Here is a 23,443-nt window from a genome sequence, read left to right as displayed (position 1 = left end):
TTACTTTGTTGTAGAACAACCCTGCACCTATATATGAAATTAAATTGCATTAAAATGTAACCACTTTATTAGAATTATTTGGAAGCACTCTCATGAGCCCTAGTGAATATGCATGTTTGTTTATAAATAGAAATGATGCAGATAAAATGGACCAGAGATGAGCATTTGTGATATAAAAATATTTATGTGAACATATTTGTATTCCATTTTCATGTTACGTTATACAGTATATTAATATAGTTATATTAGATATTTATTAAATTATTTAAAATGTTTTCTATTATATACAACATTATAAAAAATACATAATATTGGTATATTTTTTATAATATTGTACTTAAAGTTAAATTATGATGCACTCAGTCATAACTATAAAATAAAAAGTCGAAGTTGTTAGATAAAAAGTAGGAATGTTGTCATGCTAAGACAGAAACATGACATTGAAAAGTCACATTTATGACATAAAAAGGAAAAATTATGACATTCTAAGTTGTAATTTTGACTCACAATTATTAGATAAAAAGTTATAACTTTGACTTCATCTTATAAATATGACTTAATGTGTCATAATGATGACTATTTAATGTCATTGTGATTTACAAAAGCTTGTTTTTATTTCCTATGTGATGGAAATGGGCCAGATGTTGTACCAGATTTTGTCTAGATCAGACTTTTATTTTGATGGCGTCTTCATCAGGCTTTTATTTTGAAAGTCTTTATCAGTCTTTTATTTTGAAAGCGTTCTCACTCGGTCTTTTATTTTGAAAGCGTTCTCACTCGGTCTTTTATTTTGAAAGCGTTCTCACTCAGTCTTTTATTTTGAAAGCGTTCTCACTCAGTCTTTTATTTTGAAAGTCTTTATCAGTCTTTTATTTTGAAAGCGTTCTCACTCAGTCTTTTATTTTGAAAGCGTTCTCACTCGGTCTTTTATTTTGAAAGCGTTCTCACTCAGTCTTTTATTTTGAAAGCGTCTCGATCTGGCGTGGCTCTGCCTTCACGCGTCTGTCATCTCCCATAGCCTCCAGTCTGCACAGTTAGCATTAGCAAGGTGCAGTTTTCTGCAATGTCTTCTGTTGAAGAAATGTCCAACTCCGTGGCGGAGAGTTTGGAGGAGGACGGAGTGGAAGAGGAGAACATCGTGGACGAGGCAGAGATGGAGTACGAGGAGCCTGTTAAAGGAGGTTACATCTTCTACAGGTGAGCTTAGCAGCTAGCTTAGCATGAAAGTGTGCGGCTAATCACTTCAATTGCAGATGTTTAATTTACTCATTCTCCTCTGTATTGTGTTGGACGTCAGCTTTTAGATGACACGGTTCGTTACATACAATCAATGCACATCAGTGTACAGAGAGCTGTATTAGTTAGATGAGTTTTTCACATGAACTGAATCAGGAGCGCTTTAAAAAGATCTGAGTTAAAGTTTTAGCAAATCTCGTGAGCAAGTTTTATATATCCTAAGTTAGAAGTTTGCAGCCACTAAAATAACTCATTGTGGCCGCGTTCATTTCTCATTTTCTGAGAGATTCACATGATCTGAAGAGAGTCCCTGTAGTTGTAATCCTTGGCCGAATGAGTCTGTTTAATCCAGATCAGGACTGGGTTTAATCCTGATTTACAGTAGGTGTTTTCTGAGGTTAGTTTAATTGATTCTGAGTGAGTCACACAAGATTTTCCTTAAAATTGAGCCTTTGTGAGTTTGTGAGAATGAAGAGATTCAAATGAACCGTTTTCTTTATTGATTGATTCATTCTATTGACACTCTGACCACCTTAGCTGCCATTATTTCTGCCTGATTCTGAATAAAACTTGCTGAAGAGGATTATGATATGTTATATGAACTTAATCAAAATAAATAGGTAGGACTAAAAGAGACTTGAAGTGACATGAAACATAAGTTGTGATCTATTGTGTCATATATCCGAGTGAAACGCTTCTGGAACAAGAACAAATGTGGGCGTGGCTTGATTTTGTCTGTGGGGAATTGATTAGATGGTTGTGGTTTGCTATTGGCTGATCTCATGTGAGTGACAGGTTATAGCCCCACCCACATCATCAGAGAAGAGATGCTGCGAGAGGAAGTTATTCTGATTCAAGATTATTAAAAGAGTAATAATGTGTACCAATAAATCATTTATAATAAACACTGAAATATTCCTTAAAAACAAAGATTTGTAAATTTTGATTAAATGGCGACTTTAATCTAGATGAGAAGAACATTGATATTGTTATTGATGGCTGCTGGTTCAAAATGTCATATCGAGTCATATCACATTCAAGATATTAACGAAATCACTTCTTTGGCTTTATTAATTCAAAATAGAGTCCGTTTGATGAAGTCTTGCTAAAGTGAAATGACTGGGCTCTTTAACTAGCAAGTGTATGAACTGTCATTTAATGTGCTTGTTTTAGGGACAGAAAAGAGTGGGCCGATCTAGAACCGGTTCCTCAAGATGATGGACCAAACCCTGTGGTGAAGATTGCTTATTCAGAGAAATGTAAGTGCCCTTTATTCAATGATGTTTGCTCTTTTTTTTTTCTTTTTTTTGTATCACACATTATCATTGTCCCGTTTCTTTCATATCTCTCGTATCACTCCACACTCGTTTTCTTCTCACATTATTGAATAATCCCAATTTATGTCCATTGTTCTTTTTCATTTCCATTTATTTATTTAAGTAGTCATGCAATTAATGTGGTAATGTGAGCCGTAATTATCACAAAATAAATAATTTCAGTCCGATTCAAGACCCGGTCATGCTGTCAGGGTTTATTTTGTGATGATGACTAGCTCACTGTAAGCTGTTAGTTGTTGGTTTAGTTAAAGTCCCCCTGTAGTCAATCATTTTATCCCTTAAAACTCATCTTTGATCATTAAAATGACATATTTGAAAGTTTTTTCCTTGGAAAAAAAAATCGTCATGCCTTAAAATATCTTGAATGTAACTCGACACCCTTGCGTCATTTAGTATGCGCGGTTCTATGAATATGCAAATGAGCCCCGCCTCCACTCACTCACTCAGCTCAGAGATCCACTGGTTGACGATCACACGTTGATCTGATTGGTTACAAGGTAGTTTGTGACGTCAGAAACACCAGCGATTTCAAAGCGTGTTTTTGAGACTGTCTTTGGTTCACTGCAGTTTTAAGGAGAAAATACTCAGCAATGCTGTCGACTTATGAATTTACACATGGTTTAAGCAGATTAAAAACACCACATAGACACATAAACAACATTAAAAGCTGAATTTTCACCACAGGGGGACTGTAAGGCACATGAAATGTTAAAGGTTTGTCTTGTCATCTGCAGTCACAGACGTGTTTGACATGTTCAGAGCGCTCCTGAAGAACGACGAGAAGAGTGACCGAGCGTTTGCACTGACCGCTGAAGCCATCGAGCTTAACGCCGCCAACTACACCGTGTGGTGAGACGACTGATGTTTAAATTTTATGACATATAAATGTGAAATATGATACAGCCCAGTGCACTTTTAATGGCAAACCTGATAAAATACCATTCAAAAATGTCTCTTCTGCTCATTTATTTGATCAAAAATACAGTAAAAATTCTGAAATATTATTATAATGTAAATCATCAGTTTTCTACGTGAATATCTAGTAAAGTGTAATTTATTCCTGTGATCAAAGCTGTATTTTCAGCATCATTACTCCAGTCTTCAGTGTCACATGATCCTCCAGAAATCACTCTAATATGATGATTTGATGCTCAAGAAACATTTATGATTATTATCAGTGTTGAAAAAAATTGTGGAAACCGTCATACATTTAATTTTTCAGGATTCTTTGATGAATAGAAAGTTCAAAAAACATTTATTTGGAATTGAATCTTTTGCAACGATGTAAATGTCTTTTAATCAGTTTAATCCTTGCTCAATATAAGTGTTTATTTCTGTATATAACACATACACTATTTCCTATAACACATTTCCCAGTCTGCACTGTTGCAGATTTAAACATCAAAACTGCAAAAAGCTACAAAGCAAGTTCAAGACGCTTGAGTCCTGCGTTAAACTGCGTGTGTTGATGTGTGTGTAGGCACTACAGAAGAGTTTTACTGCAGGCTCTAGATAAAGACCTGAGAGAGGAGATGAGGTATATCACGGCCATCATAGAAGACCAGCCCAAGAACTACCAGGTTTGGTAAGTCCACCTCAGCCAGTAGTTTTTGTTTTTTACAGATCTTCTTCTCTCTTCAGTGTGTAATGTTGCTGTTTGATCATGATAAAGCTCTGCAAAGTCCCACAGTTCTTCTCTATATCAGTGTCAGTGTTTCTGAACTCCTGAAACGCCTCCATTGTAGTCTTGAGTTTCTTCTGGGAACGAACACGTCACAATATTCCTCATTATAATAATTAATGCGCAGAATAAAGGGGCGGGGCCTGGTTGAGTTAGTTAGTAGTGTGTTAAACTGGCGGTTATGGGAAGGGGCGGGACATTTCCCAAACACACTCGAAGCGCTCGACCAATCACAACACACTGCTTCAGCCGACCAATCAGAGCACAGTGTGCTTTTCAGAAGGAGAGGCTTCATAGAGACAGGAAGTAAACAGAGCGTTACTGACAGACTGGGAAGAGAGGAGCCGCAACAAAGTGAAATAATTATTATTTATTAAACAATTTGTGCAGGCATCACAGGCGGATGGTGGTGGAGTGGCTGAACGACACATCGGATGAGCTGCAGTTTGTAGCAGAAATTCTCAGTCAAGATGCGAAGAATTACCACGCGTGGCAGCACAGACAGTGGGTCATCCAGGTACAGATTCACAGCCTCGCGTGGCGTGTAAACTGTTCGCTGATCTGCATGCGTGTAGTGTTGTCAAAAGCACCGACTTCGGTACCAAAAATGTGATGCTTTGAGCGGAATCATAAACGCCTCTGATTGGCTATTGTGTTCACAAGCTCAAGTATGTCTGTGATTGGCTACAATGATCAGCGCTTCAAAAACATATTGTAAATATACATCAATGACGCTCTTCAGCGAGCGCTTACACACGGATACACACAGGAGCGTTTGAAAGCAGCCGTCTGTCAGCGGTTCGGTCCTGCTTGTGCTTTCAAACGCTCCTGCTTTCAAAACACTTTCAAACTCTCCTGTGCGCTGATCTTTGTAGCCAATCACAGACATATCCGGTGAGCTCGTGAACACAATGGCCAATCAGAGGTGTTTATGATTCCGCTCAACCGCTCAAAGCATCAAAGTTTTCTAAAATTTCAGTACCGACTTGGGGCCGGTTTCACAAAGATAGACTTTGACTATGGCTTAGATATAGTAGATAGTCAGACTTCAGATAGACATCTAAATCAGACCGTTGCACAAAGCACTGAAGACTCTGACTATCTTAAGTAGGACTACACTGCAATGCATTCTGGGTAAAATAAGACACTTTTCAAAACAAAAAACATGGCGGATCGAGTAAGCGCATTCAGCCGCTCAGTGCAGTTTACCCCAGCGGAGAATATGTGTTTGTTGGAGGAGTATAACAGATACAAGGGCATTTTACTTGGGAAATTTAGCGGAGAATGTAGTAACAAGAAGAAATGTTTAAATTATGAGCATTTCCCTTTTCTTTTGTCTGTCTGTAATGTAACTGATTGTTACTGGTGGTTGCCAAGGTAACAGAGTCTTAGACCTCAGTTAGCCCGGGGGTAAGAGGTGTCTAATGTTTTTGGTCTAAATTAAGTCAGTCTTTATTTTTGTGAAACAGACTAACTTTCATTAGACTAGTCTATGAGCGAATTATAGACTCGTCTAACACTATAGACCGGTCTAAAATAGCTTTGTGAAACCGGCCCTTGGTCTCGGTGCACATGTTCATGGTCTGAGTGTGTGTCACAGGAGTATAAGCTGTGGGATGGAGAGCTGGAGTATGTGGAGGAACTGTTAGAGGAGGACGTGAGGAATAACTCGGCCTGGAATCAGAGACACTTCGTCATCAGTCACACCAGCGGATACTCCGACCCTGCCGTCCTCGACAGAGAAGTGCAGTGAGTCTTATTCACTGACAAAACCAGAACCCTTTCGCTCAAAGATAACATTCTTGCGCAAAACTCACAATTCATTTTTGTTTTGGTTCTCAGGCTTTAAAAGTTTTGAGTGATTATTCACCAACTTGTGATACATCTGAAAAAATTACAATAATGAAATGTTTAAACTTATTTTGTCCTTAGTACAAAAGGAAATCTGTATATTTCTTCAATACACACTAGGGCTGGGTTAAAAATATACATTTCTCTATTTTAATCGATTCTCGTTTTTTTTAACAACCGATATCGATAAGAATCAATCTTTCAATCTAAGCTGTTTTCAGTTGATGAATGAACAATTTTGTAGCGCTTCCATCCAATAAATCACAGTTTTAAATGTTTAAAGCTTTAAAATGTGCTTTGTTACTTCTTAGCTCGGTTGTTTTATGAAATTCAAACAATAAATAGCGTTTTGTGGCTCTTTAATGTGCCTCAGATCAAGCAAAGCGGCACGTGAACCGATCATCTCTTCCGCTTTACTAGTTACAGCACAAAATAAACATGAGTGAACATCAGAAGGTATGTTGGAAGATATTTAATGTATGTTTGAATAAATCCATCGTTTTTTATGACAACCATCAAACAAACAAGTAGAAACATTGTCATTAAATATGTATGATAACGTTATTATTGAGTTTTTTTATTATTGAGTATTGGCATGTTTTGGGTCAAAATTCCATTCATTTAATTATTAATACAATAAATAAAGCAATAGATTAAATTAAATCAATAATTGAATCAAATCAAATGAAATCAGTATCAACTTAAATGTACAGTGCTATGCATAAGTTTAGACACCCATGCTAAAGTTGACTAAAAAGAGGAACAAAAAATCATCTTTTGGAAATTGAACTTAATGCCTTAATTAAAAAAATTAGGAAAAATCCAACCTTTAAGGACACCAATTTTCTTTGTGAATGAATAATGTATCGTAAATAAATAAATGTTCTTCCTTAAAATACAGGGTGCATAAGTGAGTACACCCCTATGTTGGCATGGGGTACTTTCCATAAGATCATCTCTCAATGCAAATCAAACTAGCTATTAGGCTAACTGAAATAAAACCATGCCAATCTCTAGGTATGGTGAAGGCTATGTGATGATGTGGGGCTATTTTAATCCCAAAGGCCAAGGGAACTTTATCAGGATGCATAGTATCCTGGATCCATGAAGTAACTGGCCTTTAAAAATAAAAATCTGCCTGCCTCTATGGGAATTTAACATAGGGGTGTCTAAACTTATGCATAGCACTGTATTTGCACAGTTTAATGCTGTTCACATGTGGCATGAATGCAATTACAATGGCATAAATAAATGATGAAGTGATACTTTTAAATATGAAACTAAAGCCAGCTGTAGATGGCGGCGAGTCACTGTCTTTATCAGTTTTGCTTTACGCAGATTGAAGAGTGATTATTCAATAACTTGATGCATCTAAACAATTACAATAATGAGAAGTTCAAACTTATTTTGTCCTTGTTTCTAATTCTAAAAGGAAATCTATGTATATTTTTTTACTCTATACCGTCATTAACGCTTTATAATGCCTTTCATGAACATTAACAAAGATTTATATCATATAAAACGGATCATTAGTGTCGCTGCGCTGCTCATATGAATAACTTAAAGCTGCTTCCAAGCAAATACTGCAACATGTGAATGTTTATTTGATTCTACCTGCTTTTAAAACAATAATTATTATTTTTTAATTAACATTCAAAGACTATTATTTGTTACTGGCAAGTAAAACTGACCAATTACCCATGCAATGCTCCTCTCTCTTTTCCATACATTTGAAAATGTATGGAATCATAAAGAAATGTTGTGCTTTGATAAGGATGATGAATGATTTTTTGCTTAATGTCTTGAGTAAAGTGTATTTTTATTAATTGGTTTTAAATTATTTAATAAAGTCTCTCTCTCTCTCTCTCTCTCTCACTCTCTCACTCTCTCTCTCTCTCTCTCTCTCTCTCTCTCTCTCAGGTACACACTGAAACAAATAAAGAAAGCTCCTCACAACGAGAGCGCTTGGAACTATTTAAAAGGGTGAGAGATATAAACATCTGATTAAGATTTCTTGTTCAAACACACAGTACATTTCAAGCGTACACCAGCAGATGGCAGACGATCACCAGTAACAGAAGAAGATAAACACAGTTTGCACTGAAGAGCCTGAATAAATGCTTATAAGAATATATGGACAAAAACATAACATGGATCATTAACAGATCCAGTGTTTGCCAAGGCAAGCGTCACTATTGCTGTTGCTCATACTTTGAAATAAATAAATACCAGTTTTAAACATTGCATATTTATTTAGATGTGTTGGTGTTTATCTCAGAACATCTTGATTAATTTCATTTTCAATTTTCAATTTCAAATGAGTTTTATTAGCATGACTGTGTATCACAATGTTGCCAAAGCATTAACATATTGTATATTAATAATAAAACAAACAGACAAAACATATATGTGTAGATCATGACATGTGTGACCCTGGATCACGTCACCAGTCTCGAGTCGCACGGGTATATCTGTGGCAATAGCCAACAATACATTGTATGGGTCAAAATTATCGATTTTTCTTTTATGCCAAAAGTCATTAGGATATTAAGTAAAGATCATGTTCCATGAAGATATTTTGTACATTTTCTACCGTAAATATATAAAACATGTATTTTTGTGAGTGAATGCTGCACAATCGCCAACATAAATGAACAACTTTAAAGGAGATTTTCTCAATGTTTCGATTTTTTTGCATCCTCAGATTCCAGATTTACAATAGTTGTATCTCGACCAAATATTGTCATATCCTAACAAACCACACATCAATGGAAAGCTTATTTATTCAGCTTTCAGATTATGTACAAATCTCAATTTAAAATAATTTACCCATGTGACTGGTTTTGTGGTCCAGGGTCGCTTATGTCATGTGATATGTATAGATGATGCATGTGTGTGTTCTGTGACTCAGGATCCTACAGGATGGTGGTTTGTCCTCATATCCTGGACTTCTGGAGCAAGTGACCGAGCTTCAGGACTCGTGCAGTTCTCCATATCTCACCGCCTTCCTGATCGACCTCTACGAAGACGCTCTGGAGACCAACAACTCCAGCCATGACCAGCGAGACACACTCAACAAGGCCTTGGAGGTGAGCTGGGACTTCACACACACACACACACACACACACACACACACACACACACACACACACACACACACACACACACACACACACACACACACACACACACAACAAGGGAGCATCATTTTACGATTCAGATCCTTATTACAAGGGTTCGTACAAGGTGCTTAAAGTTTGACTTTTTGAAAATTAACTCCTGGAAAACCCTTGAAAACAACCATATTTACAAAGAGGTTACATGAAAAGTGCTTGATTTATTTAAATACAATATATATGAAATTTGATTTTTTTTGGAAAAAGCACAAATACAATCTTCTCATGCTAAATTAACACAGCAGCCCGTCTGATAAACCCCCATCAGACCTTTTCTCAATACAAAATACGCCAACATTATAATATAAAATATTATGTATTGAACAATAATAGCCGCCATACATTTTGTATTTAATATACAGTACCAGTCAAAAGTTTGGAAACATTACTATTTTTAATGTTTTTGAAAGAAGTCTCTTATGCTCATCAAGCCTGCAGTTTAAAAACAAAACAAAACAAAAAAACAGTAATATTATGAAATATTATTACAATTTAAAATAATGGTTCTCTTTTTTAATATATTTTAAAATGTAATTTATTTTTGTGATGCAAAGCTGAATTTTCATCAGCAAGTACTCCAGTCTTTGGTGTCTTATGATCCTTCAGAAATCATTCTAATATGATGATTTGATACTCAGTTATTATCAATGATGGAAACAGTTGTGCTGTTTAATATATTTTTTTGGAATACTTTTTTCAGGATTCATTGATGAGTAAAACGTTAACAGCATTTATTCATAAAAACAGCATTTATTCAAAATAAAAACATTTCTAACAATAGAAATCGTTACCATCACCTTTTATCAATTTAACGCATCCTTGTTGAATTAAAGTACTAATTTCTTTTAAAAAAAATAGTTATTGTTCCCAAACTTTTGAACGGTAGTGTATATTGTTACAAAAGATTTCTATTCTAAATAAATACAGTTCTTTTTAACTTTTTATTCATCAAATAATCCTGAAAAAAGTATCTCAGGTTATAAAAAAATATTAACATTGATCATAAATCAGGATATTAGAATGATTTCTGAAGGATCATAAGACACCAAAGACTGGAGTACTTGCTGATGAAAATTCAGCTTTGCATCACAAAAATAAATTACATTTTAAAGTATATTAAAAAAGAGAAACATTATTTTAAATTGTAATAATATTTCATAATATTACTGTTTTTTTTTTGTCTTGTTTTTTTTTAACTGCAGGCTTGATGAGCATAAGAGACTTCTTTCAAAAACATTAAAAATAGTAATGTTTCCAAACTTTTGACTGATACTGTATATTATTAAAAACGTATTTTGGATACCTAATATCTATAATTTGAGTTTAAAAAATACTAAAGACGTTGTTTGATAAGTGCGATCTCTGATTGTAGTCCCTGAAAACCAAAAAAGAAGTGTTTGAAAAGTCCTGGAATTTCTTTTTACAGTATCTGTACAAACCCTGTTATTAAGCCTTTATTTAAATAAAATAGTCTTCATAGGTTTGAATATACCAGTAGACAAGTAATCAAAACTGCTGTCTTTCTTCCTGCTACTCTCTTGTATACAATCATATGCCATCTGTGTTATTAAATGCATTTGCATCACGCATGCATATTCAGAATATAACCAAATGCTGATATTACTGTGCATGTAAACGTTGCTTGCTGTGAAGTTTCCATTTTGTGAGTAAATGTCTGCCTTACAGTTAATAACAGCATATTTATAGTTTTAAATCGTTGAATAATCATCAAAGCGTGTAATTGATGCAAAACTGCTGTTGTAGAACTTTGCAAAACGCACATAACGTGCCCTTGTGCAACATTACTGTACTTTAAGAACTGATGAACTCAGTTAGGAGCGATTCTTTTATGAGTTTTTCATCATAAATATTTAATTAGCCCATATTACATGTAAAGCGTTTTCATAAAGAATACGTGGTTTCATCCGTTTGTGTAGTAATATTTCATCTCTTGTAGCGTTCAGGTTCACTCACGGATATCTATATTTTATAGAATCTGTTGAATATTTCACAGTTTGGCGGTTCATACAAAAAAAGAAAATAGACATCATCCACGTCCAGTGATTTGGGTAATTAGAGACTTTTGAAATTCTGTTTTCAGCTGACAGCACTTGTCTTTAAATATTAACTCAACACAACTTTAATAGATGTTAGTTAATTATTGATCTATGGTTTCATATCAAACTAAATGCATATAAAACATTACATGGCTGCCTCCGTACAACAAAGAGCTTGTCTGCACCGTGAAGGAGGGAAAATCAAAACGGAGAAAGTATTATTCGTCTCTGGAGTATTTCTCCGTGACAGGCCTCGTGTTTTCCTCTGCAAACGTGCGGATGTTGTGTGTGTGTGTGTGTGTGGAGGTTAATGAGATTTCTTTTCTGTGCGTTTCTCATCCGGAGCCACAATGATGATCATGATGGAGTTGAAAATGATTTTCTGTTTTGAAATTGAGGCCATGTGTATGTGTTTAAAAGCTGGTTCAACCTTTCAGCTTCCGCCGCCCTCACACGCATATGAGATGAGGAATATGAGGAGCGTTCAGAGGAGAAATGTCCACGGTTATGAAATGTGAAGTTAAAAAAAAAAAACTTTATTCAGTGAATTGCATAGTTCTAGAACTGTATTCTCTGAATCCTCACGTGATTCTAGAACCAATTTTTAGGTAACACTTTATTTTACAGTGTTATTGTTACATGTGTTACATGTAGTTACTATAGTAATACCTATTAATTATTACATGCATTACATAATTACATGCAACTAACCCCTTTACCAAACCAAACCCTATTCCTAACCCTTTAGTAAGTACATGTAGTTGCTTAATTTTATTCAGTACTTAAATGTATAATTACAGTGTGACAAAGACACCTTAAAATAAAGTGTAACCCAATTTTATTTTGGAACACTCAGTTCTAGATTTGATCAGAACAGAATCTATCATAAAGTTCTCAGTTGTAGTGGATGTAGAAAGGATTTTTCATGATTCTAAAGAATTGGTCATTTGAACTCTCACATGGTTTTAGAATGGTTCTAAAAGATTATTTGTTGTAACCCCGCAAGCGGTTCTAGAATGTTTCTGAGAGCTTGTGGTAGGGATGCAACGATACCATTTTTTCAGAACCGATCCGATACCAAAAATTCTGAGTATCGGCCGATACCGATCCGTACCGATACCAGCGCAGTTTTTTTTTTAATCAAGTAGAATTTCTATAACTCTGTGTTGAACTGATAATAAGAACTGAAAAAAAGAAAAACAACAACAAAAAATATATGATCATAATCTGACATAAATGCTATTATAAACTAAATTAGTGGATAATTCAGCAGTAAAATTTAGTCTAGAAAAATCACGAGTGCACAATAATTGTATAAAATTTGAACATTTTGTGGAAAAAAATGTTTAGTGGGGAACAAATTAGAGACAATAGGTGTAACACTAAATCTGGTAAAACTTTACACATTGCTCTTTGTATTGTTATAAAATACATTCATGAAAAACAACAACAAAAATCAAAAATATAAATTATTTTATAGCCTACAATAAAATTGAGACATTTTTTAAATGTATAGCACAGCTATTTAATGAGGTAGCAACATAATAGATAGGACAGAACAAGAACGGCTATTGATAATGTTTCATTGCGTCACTGTATTATGATATGAAAGGCTCCAATACAGTGCGGCACAGAGCGCTTATGCGCATCCCGAGCGCAGAATGATGCGCTTGAAGCAACACGAGTCACAGCGCGCAGCGCGTCGAGTCCGCATTGAAAAGTTTAAAGCACAAAGAAAATACATATTGATGCGTAGTGTATTATACAGTATCTATCTATGCAATAGTCTATTCAGCATTTTCTTTTAACAGTTTTAAATTATTTCAGTAACTGTGCGCGTGAAGAACAAATAGTAGGCCTACCTGACTTTACTCCAGTGTTGTGATCTAACAGACACCCTTAGAAAGTAACATGATTAAGGTACAGCAATAAAGTCCAGCAAGATAAAGTTGTTTTATGCGAAACCATAGATTTATCTACAGATCAAGTAGGCTAACTCAATAGTAGGCTAACATTGAATCATCTTGGAGAGAGTTTCATCGTGTTAACTGTCGTAACCGAACGCGATGCGCTGTTTGAGTGCTGAATGGAGAATGATTGACAGCCGCAGCTGAGGGAAACGTTTACGTGATCTTGAATTTAACGACTTAAATATTAATTTATATCTCACATTATACTATATAATGGCTTCACAACACTTATAATATTGTGCACGAAAACTTATGGTGCTTTATAATGTTTGTGTGTCTTTTGTGGGGCTTAACAATAACACTGAATAGTATACGCACAATATCGGATTTGGATCGGCCTTGTCTGACGATACCCGATCCGCCAAAAATGGCAGTATCGGAGCCGATACCGATACTGAGTATCGGATCGGTGCATCCCTAGCTTGTGGTATGGAACACTGTCTCACATAGTTCTAGAAAGGTTCTAAACGATTATTTGATGTAACCCTTAAACCATTCTAGAATGGTTCTTTTGTGGAACCCTCACATAGTTCTGGAATGTTTGTGATGTTTCTACAGTGGAACCCTTAGAATAGTTCTACAATTGGTTCTGAGGGGTTCTATAGTTGAACCCTCACATAGTTCTAGAATGTTTGTGATGTTCCTACAGTGGAACCCTTAGAATAGTTCTACAATTGGTTCTGAGGGGTTCTACTGTGGAAACCTCACACGGTTCTAGAATGTTTCTGATGGTTTCTAATGAAACCTCGCACTGTTCTAGAAAATTTCTGTTGGTTTCTACAGTGGAACTCTCAGAACAGTTTCTGAGGGGTTCTATAGTTGAACCCTCACATGGTTATAGAATATTTTTGATGGAACTTTTACAATAATTCTAAAATGGTTCTAATGGTTTCTACTGTGGAAACCTCACACTGTTCTAAAATATTTGTGATGGTTTCTACAGTAGAACCCTCACAACAGGTCTTAAATGGTTCTGAGGGGGTCTACTGTGGAACCATCACACAGTTATAGAATATGTGTGATGCTTTCTATAGTGGAACCCTCAGAATAGTTCTAAAATGGTTCTGTTCTATAGTGAGACCTTGAATGGTTATAGAATATTTGTGATGGTTTCTACAGTGGAAACCTCAGAATAGTTCTAAAACGGTTCTGAGGGGTTCTATAGTTGAACCCTCACATGGTTCTAGAATATTTGTGATGGCTTCTACAGTGGAACTTTTACAATAATTCTAAAATGGTTCTAATGGTTTCTACTGTGGAAACCTCACACTGTTCTAAAATATTTGTGATGGTTTCTACAGTGGAACTCTCAGAATTGTTCTAGAATGGTTCTGAGGGGTTCTATAAGTGGAACCCTCACACATAGTTATAAAATAGTGATGTTTTTATAGTGACATTTTTACGGTTCTGCTCTGGAAACCTCACATGGTTCTAGAATATTTGTGATGGCATCAGAACCCTCACAACATTTCCAGAACGGTCATGAGCGGTTCCTCTGTGAAACCCTCATCGTGTTATAGAATATTCGTGATGGTTTCTATAATGGAACCCTCAGAATAGGTCTAAAATAGTTCTGAGGTGTTCGATAGTGGAACCCTCACATTGTTATATAATATTTGTGATTGCTTTCTACAGTGGAACCCTCAGATTAGTTCTAGAATGGTTATAAGGGGTTCTTCTATGGAACCATCACATAGTTATATAATATGTGTGATGCTTTCTACAGTGGAACCCTCAGAATAGTTCTAAAATGGTTCTGAGGGGTTCTATAGTGGAAGCTTCACAATTCTTGAAAGGTTCTAGAAAGGATTCTGCTCATGTTTCTAGAGAATTCCTCATCAGGTCGAGCTTGAGAACTCAGACCGCTGACCTTTCCGTGAGACTGTGAAGTGCAGAATATTGATGAGTATAACCAGCAGATTTCCTTTCATAAAGTCTGAACGAGCTTTTACTGTCTCTCAGAGGGAGCCGTCGGTTCTCGCACGCAGACGCTCGTTACATGGGGAAATGTCAGAGCTGCATTTACTCCCCTGTTGTTTTACACCGTTTGAAATATGTACAGTGTTCACGCAATGTCTTGGAGTTTAAAATCTCATCAGACATCTTCTTGAACATCACTGAGCTTGCTTCAGCTGGACTGTGATGCTATTTTCAACAAACGCTGTTGCATTATTTTCCTGTTATCTCTGTAAGGCTGCTTTGAAACAATCTGTATTGTAAAAAGCGCTATATAAATAAAGGTGACTTGACTAAAATATTTGCCTAATTCTATTTGAATTCTAAAGGCAATACTTTAAAAAAAATACTGTATTGTCTCCTATGCCCACAAGAGGGCGCAAGCGAGCGCAATAAACAAATTTAAACCAAATCAAGCATAGCATGTTTTATTGAAATGAAATGACATTCACTTTTTAAAGAGCATTAAATTTCGAAACAATTGTTCTTAAAATATTATATATAATATAATGTATATAATATAATAAAATATCATTTCTTTAATGTGCATGCAAGGAAAATTAGGTTACCATAGTGCATAAAACTGTAAGGGCATCAGTAACCTGAGAAAACACGATTCGACAACGTAATGAACTACATGAACACAAAACAGTGAACTGCCATTCAGAAACACTCCACTTCTACTCACTACATCTACATATTGTTCGTCAAAAACACCAGACGCTCAACTTGAGGTTTGGTCAAGTACGTCGTTGCATGATTTTTGCCACCAACTGAGAGGGTTTTCGTCAGCTTGAAGCCTTTTCTCGCCATTTCTCAAAGTAACGAAGCATGCGCACCGCGCTGTATTGGATAAGCTAACAAAAACACACTGCGTCATCATCATGTCTCGTGCACCTCTTGACACAACAAAAATTAGAATGCACAGGTTTTTTGGGTTTTTTTTTTTTTAGAAGAATCTTAGAAATTTTTTTATTTATTTGACAGCTCTTGTGTCCTGATGCATCTCTACGGTCTCCGTCGATGATAAAGAGCCTTGATTTTGTTTGTGTGTTTTAGCTTTGTAAGTTCCTGGCCGAGGAGAAGGACACCATTCGAAGGGAATACTGGGATTACGTGTCCCGATCTCTCCAGAACACGTATGGCTCGGGTGACTCCGCCCCCTCTACTTTAGCTCCGCCTCCTCCCTCGTCCCAGCATCTCGACGGTGAGCCCATCGACCCCTGAGGAGAAACACACACCTGGACACATGCTGAGAGGAGGAATAAGAAACACTGAGACATGATAGACTCTTTATCTGTGTATGAGAGTGTGTGTGTGTGTGTGTGTGTGTGTGTGTGTGTGTGCGTGCGCACAGCCAGGCTTCAACAGCAGTGCTTGCAAGTCAGAACGGCGTTAAACTCCCAAGTAGCCATATGCTTAAATGCTCTGAGTGAGCTGTACACTCACCTTGCAGTGAATGAAGTGAACACTGGGAGTTTGGCAGGTATTCATACTCATACATTTATCTTTTCAGAGGTCAAAAGTGTCATTTATCAAAGCAAATACCTAACTGACATGCTTCAGGTGTAGTCAGAAGCTTCTCTTGCCAAAGCATCTCCTGGTCTGTGTTACCAAACTCTGCTCAGACTGACTGTACACGCATTTTTTATGTTCAGAAATAATAATGATTAATGCTAAAGCTGAATGACTTTTTGTCTTGCATTTTTGCATTTCTTGGTTGAAATGAGGATCTGAAAGTGTCTTGTAACAAGAAGACTGTTTTCATGTGTGCCTGTAGTGTCTGATTTATGGACAGATTTCAACATTTTTAGCAGATAGACAACTAACATAACGCCTAAGCTTTTGAAAAATTAATTGTATACATCTCTTAACCTTACACTAAAATGTTTTACTTTAGAATGTACGCTACCGTGCAAAAGTTTGAGGTCAGTAAGATTGTATAATGTTAACGTTAAAAGATTTCTATTTCAAATAAATGCTGTTCTTTTGAACTTTCTATGCAGCAAAAAATCATGAAAAAAGAAAAAAAAAACAATCAAAAGAAACGTCATTCAAAAATATTTTTAAAAAAACCTTACTGACCGCAAACTTTTTAACGGTGCTCTTGAGTGTCTAACGCTGGTTATGTTTAATAAGCCGACTACAACTTTAACCTTAGCCTTAAACCCTGTGATTTTATTGAGGAAAGACTGAAAGGTTTAAGTTCGCACAGTTAAATCACACGATAAAGCAGTGTACATGCACAGAGAAACCAGGGGTACTGGGCAAAAATCATTACCGTTGTCTAATAAACGAACGATTTGTAAAGGTGTTCAACCTGACAGCACTTTGCACAGACCTAAAGTCATTTGTTTTTACCAAGAATCATTCATTTCCAGTGACGGCGGCCGAAAAATCGTTCCTTACGGCATTTACATGACTGATTGTAAAACCTACTTTTTGTGCATTTTTTACATTTATGTATTTGGCAGACACTTTTTATCCAAAGTGACTTACATTGCATTTCAAGGTACACATTTACATTCTTATCAGTTCTTATCTGTACAATATACATTTATGTTTTTTGATATCAAGATCACAGAAAATCCTAATCATTCTAAAACATAATTTTTTTTAAAGGTTTAACACTCATTGTGGTCAAGTTAGGGCACTACAGGTATAAGAAAGCCTTTCCTTTATGGCTTCCAGTGAAGGGTATTTCATTAACTGAAGCTATAATTTGCTATAATTAGTCTTTACTAAGCCCATGCTGTATTTACTCTTCTCAAGCCTGACTTCATCAGAGACCGGGTCAGATCAGGACAGCTTCCCTAACGTACAACAGTGTAATGATCCTCGTTCAAGGGCACTCGTCTGATGAAGAGCCCTGTTGTGGGATCTGGAGTGTTTATGGCAATGAGATGACCTCGCTGTAGCATTAAAACATTACAGTATTGAATCAGCACAACTCAAAGAGGATGTTTTTTTCTTTTTTAAAGTGATTTTTGGCTTTACTGTGATAGGATAGTATAGAGTGGACAGGAAGCGAGGTGGGAGAGAGACGGGCGACGGGATCGGGAAAGGTCCACGAACCGGGATTCGAACTCGGGTCACCCGAAGCGCAGCGGCGCTATATGTCGGCGCTACCCATGAGGCTATCAGTGCCAACAAGATGACGTGTTTTTGTAGGCCGACCCGCAAGTCGGTATCTCCCTGGTTCCCTCGACAAAATCCCAATAGGATTTTTCCATTGGCTTTTGAATTATTGTAGAAAATTCCTGAGATCAGCAAAAGTTTATGATTCCTACACATTTTGTTCATCATGATAATCTTCACAAGTGAACAAAACGTATGAATTTTTGAAGCCTAAATACAATCGGCAGAAGATAAAAGCTAAATGTAGGCTATAAATTAACTACACCACGGTCACATGACTTCAACATCACCACCATTGAGCTTCAACTCTTTCAGTGTTTATTACAAAACATTTTCCCTTAAAGTTTGAATGTGAAAAGTTTGCAAGAGCGCATTTATAAGCACGACAATGCTGTGAAAGTGACGAGTGAATTTTTACATCGTCAAAATTACATAATTCCTGCAGAATTCTATTATGTAATGGGAATTGCATCTTTAAAAAAAACATTTTTAGTGAACAGTTAATTTTATGTCATTGTCCTTTTTCCAGGTATGTGTCTATAGCACCTTATAACAAAGTTTTAGCGGTGACACTGCAAGGTACTTGAGAGAAAAATATGATATTACATGTTGCATGTCCTTAACAAAACCATAAAATACCACCATGGTTTGCTTAGCCATTTATGAAGGCTTTTATGCTAATGAATTGAAAATTTGATTGAAGTTGAATATGATCTCCTAAATTTAATCTTGTTAGTGTTTAAATTTGGAGTTGGACTACTTTTGAGTGCAAATCTCTATGTTGCAGCTTAAAGTTTAACTTTAAACTTTAAAGTTAAGTTCGGTTTAGTCTTTGGTTTGATGTGTTTGTGCATTACTATTTCAGAACTGTTGGAGTGAGTTTAAGCAAGCATACATTAGTTTTGGGTTGACGTTTCATTTAATGCTGCATTGAATCAAGGACACAAAAACAGAAATTTGCTTCCAATACTGGAAAACATTTCACTGCAAATCTTTAAGAAAGGAAAAGAGCAGTCAAGTTAGCTCTTCTTTGCCAAGTGAGAGTGTAATTGAGATGCACTATAGTGTGAGAAAAGAGGATTGCATCTCATTTCCAGATGCAGACATCGACTGTGCAAGAAGAAAACAATGCCTCCCGAATCATGCTGAGAGATCTGCAGAATACAGAGCAGGACGAGTCCACGACGGGAGCTTGTGGAAAGGTAACTCTCATGTGAACTTTGCTGCAAACTCACTCAGGCAAACTTGGACGAAATGAAGTTTAGACACGCCTGGATGATTTTTGGTGTTTGACAAGATGTCAGAGGCAAGTGATGGCAGTAGCTTTTAAAGGGTTAGTTCACCCAAAAATGAAGATTCTGTCAGTAATACCTCTCCCTCATGTTGTTCCAACCCCGTAAGACTCTCGTTCATCTTCTGAACACAAATTAAGATATTTCTGATTAAATCTGAGAGCTGTCTCACTCCTTCATAGGCTTCTAGGTAATTGAGATCTGCCATCCCAGAAAAGTTAGTAAAGACATTGTTAAAATAGACTACAGTGGCTCAACCTTAAAGGAACACTCCACCATTTTTTGAAATAGGGCTTATTCACCTTCTTTCCTACATTTAGATAGGTGGGCAAATGCATTTTTGTCTCAGTGCATGCATTGTTTTAGTTTGACAGGGTCGGCGCTAGCTTAGCTTAGCATGGCCTGAGTAAAAGTGATATAAAAAATAAAAAAACCCACCTAATTACTTCTTGTGGCCTGCGTATTCACAACGAGTACAAATAGTGATGCAGATTAACACTAGGCGATTTCCTAGGCAGATATTGACTTATATATTAAGGACTATATTAGGTGGAAGCACAGGCGAAGCACTGCTACTTGGGCGTGATATCTCTGCGCCCAAGTAGCAGTGCTTCGCCTGTGCTTCCCCCTAATATAGTCCCAAGTCAATATCTGCCTAGGAAATCTGGGTTGTACGTCAGAACGGAGGCTCACTATTGGCCGATTGGACTATAGTGAGCCCCAGAAGCGCTGCGCTGTTACACTACGTGAACTCACTCAGAGAAACACAGAAGAAAATCAATAGTTGAATAAAGTCGTTATTATTGTTTTTGTTTGCGCACAAAAAGTATTCTCGTCGCTTGATAAACTTAAGGTTGAGCCACTGTAGTCACTTGGACTATTTTAACGATGTCTTTACTAACTTTTCTGGGATGGCAGATCTCGATTACCTAGAAGCCTATGGAGGAGTGAGACAGCTCTCAGATTTCATCAGAAATATCTTAATCTGTGTTCAGAAGATGAACGAAAGTCTTACGGGGTTGAACAACATGAGGGAGAGTAATTACTGACAGAATCTTCATTTTTGGGTGAACTAACCCTTTAACAGCAGTGGGTTACTGGGAGATTTGGCCTCTGACTTTCTACTCGCTTTAAAGGTGTGGATGTTGTTCTGCCTTTTTCTATTCTGTTTTATTTTCTTTTTCAGGGCTTTGATCACACTCCTTTCAATTAATCAAGCTTATTCTTTTCTTGTTTCTTCAGCATGTTTGAGTGTCAGCAAGAAGTTTGTTCACTCGCAAGTCAAGCAGGTTCGGTTGAACTTCTATTTATGTTCACTGATCAATGTTTATATGTGATCCTGGACCACAAAACCAGTCACATGGGTAAATTTTTTTGAAATTGAGATTTATACCTCATCTGAAAGCTGAATAAATAAGCATTCCATTGATGTGTGGTTTGTTAGGATATGACAATATTTGGTCGAGATACAACTATTGAAAATCTGGAATCTGAGGGTGCAAAAAAATCAAAACATTCAGAAAATCTCCTTTAAAGTTGTTCATTTATGTTGGCGATTGTGCTGCATTCACTCACAGAAATACATGTTTTATATATTTACGGTAGGAAATTTGCAAAATATCTTCATGGAACATGATCTTTACTGAATATCCTAATAATTTTTGGCATAAAAGAAAAATCAATAATTTTGACTCATACAATGTATTGTTGGCTATTGCCACAGATATACCCGTGCGACTCGAGACTGGTGACGTGATCCAGGGTCACATATGTGAATAAAAGCCTAAATTAAATCTGTTCATCATATAAAGCGATCAAGTCTCTTCAGAAAATGTTGGACTAAACCACTCAATTCATATGGATTAGTTTTACGATCTCTTTTTGAACTTTTGAAGTGGCAAAGTGGTAGTTGCGTTGACTGTCAATGGAGGGACAGAAATCGCTCAGATCTTTTTTGATGAAATCTTTATTTGAGTTCCAAAGATGAACGAAAGTCTTAAGGGGTTTAGAGCAACATGAGAATTAATATTTAATGACAGAATTTTGCAGTTTTGAGTGAACTAACCCACTAAGCACAGAAATGAATAGATAACGAAGTAGCTTCTCAACTTCTCCAGTCATTTGGCAGTTTCTGATAACAGGCATCCATTACAGCAGACGAAAACCTTGTTTGAACAAAGCTGGATGGAATGAGATCAAATATATCACCCTCTAATTCCCACACAGCCTTTATGAGAACCTGACACGGGACCGCAGGGCCACAGAACTTTAAATAAGAACAAATCCACATTAATCGTGTCTCTTCAGACCCCAGTGGTTCTAATACCAATCCCAAACTGTAAATCCTCAATTTGCAAGTACGCAAGGACAGGATTTTGCAGTCATTTGTGTGAGGTGACAACATGTTCAGCTGGATTTCATGGTCTGTTTCATAACCTTTATTTTGATGGTCCCTTTTGAACATTCTGTTGACTATAAGTAACTTTGCAACTACATGTCAACCTAGTCGGACGGGATTAACTTTACAAGGGTAGATGGACTAATGTAATTTTACCACAGGACGTCTGTAATATTAATGGCCAATTCGCACGGGATAAGAGATCTCAGTAAACTAGCAGAAGTGGGAGAGGAACTCGATTTACACATCGCCCTCACTCCTGTCGTCATGTGTGTGTTACGCTGCTTCCGGATATCACGTGCGCAAACACACATAACCTATATTTATATATATAAAACAGTTCTGTCCGGTCGAACGATGTATTAATGAACTTCAGATTGGATTGTGTTGGTAATAGACACTTACCTAACGCTAAAAGATGTTTCGTGCCTCTAACAAGTGCTGTCGATCTTCTCTCTGATCTGATGGTGTGTGTGAAACACTCGAGTTTTGCCACAGACTCGTTCCAGCGTCTAGAACGCAACTGATGCTTTTTCAAGCGTCTCCATACTTGAAAAACGGCGGGAAAACTACTTTTAAACATGAAATATTTACATACATATTTACAGCGGGTCTATTCGCACGGGATTAGTATCACCTGAGGTCATTTTTCCGGATCTTTTTACTGAAGGTAAAAGTCGCTGTAATCTTTACTGACATTGGGTCTCATTCATGAAACATTCGTAAATATACGAGTAAATATGTGAGTGATTTGCGCGTAAAGAGACATTCCCGAAAATTCTTCTCCTGATTCACAAATACTTCGTAAACGTCAGATTTGATAGTGAAATGTGTGTGTGGGTTAATGAATTCCAATCACTCGTAAATTCGACGCGCGTGCACGCTCATTCTCAATTACCATAAATCCCGCCAATTAAAACCGACTGACAGCTATATATGGGCATCATATTATGACACGAAACGAAGGATTTCAACATGTCTTCTCAAAAGCGAATGCTATTGTATTATTACATGTATAATTTTGGAAGAAAAAAAAAAAAAGCGAATGAAGAAGAGAAATTTCTCAGATGCAGAAATTGAAGTTTTATTATCAGAAGTTCATTCAAAACGCCACATTTTATTTTCAAGCGTACATAGTGGCGTATCAGGTCCTAAAAAAAAAGGATTTTTTTAGGTAATAGGCTACATGCTTTAGGTAAAAATGCTTGGCAGCATATTACAGATGCAGTTAATGGAGTTTCATCTTTTAATCGAACAGTCCCAGAAGTGAAAAGAAAATGGTTCGACATGAAGCTTGACTGCAACACTTGTAACTTGCGGACTTGTAAAAAAACAAACAAAACAAAAAACA

At 36.5% G+C, this 23,443-nt stretch overlaps 1 protein-coding gene across 1 annotated transcript; it reads left to right on the top strand.

Moving 5' to 3' along the window:
• The first annotated feature begins 958 nt into the window (after nucleotides 1-958).
• On the top strand, nucleotides 959-16,951 carry fnta (farnesyltransferase, CAAX box, subunit alpha). Its single transcript, XM_084133090.1, has 9 exons — nucleotides 959-1,197; nucleotides 2,410-2,495; nucleotides 3,308-3,422; nucleotides 4,054-4,158; nucleotides 4,645-4,771; nucleotides 5,855-6,003; nucleotides 8,026-8,088; nucleotides 9,017-9,194; nucleotides 16,324-16,951. The coding sequence occupies exons 1-9, from the start codon at nucleotides 1,064-1,066 to the stop codon at nucleotides 16,489-16,491; spliced, it is 1,125 nt and encodes a 374-aa protein (XP_083989216.1). The 5' UTR covers nucleotides 959-1,063; the 3' UTR covers nucleotides 16,492-16,951.
• The last annotated feature ends 6,492 nt before the right edge of the window (nucleotides 16,952-23,443 follow it).

The sequence above is a fragment of the Abramis brama genome (genome assembly GCF_963993115.1).
Source record: "Abramis brama genome assembly, chromosome: 13".
In the NCBI taxonomy this organism is placed as follows: domain Eukaryota; kingdom Metazoa; phylum Chordata; class Actinopteri; order Cypriniformes; family Leuciscidae; genus Abramis; species Abramis brama.
This window is presented reverse-complemented; position numbering and strand designations above follow the sequence as displayed.

What these genes read in the sequence shown, in the direction of transcription:
- fnta (XM_084133090.1), top strand. Translation starts at nt 1,064, where the DNA reads ATGTCTTCTGTTGAAGAAATGTCCAACTCCGTGGCGGAGAGTTTGGAG. An exon ending in GGAGGTTACATCTTCTACAG is followed by an intron (nt 1,198 to 2,409) that starts GTGAGCTTAGCA and finishes TGCTTGTTTTAG; the next exon opens with GGACAGAAAAGAGTGGGCCG. An exon ending in CACTCAACAAGGCCTTGGAG is followed by an intron (nt 9,195 to 16,323) that starts GTGAGCTGGGAC and finishes TGTGTGTTTTAG; the next exon opens with CTTTGTAAGTTCCTGGCCGA.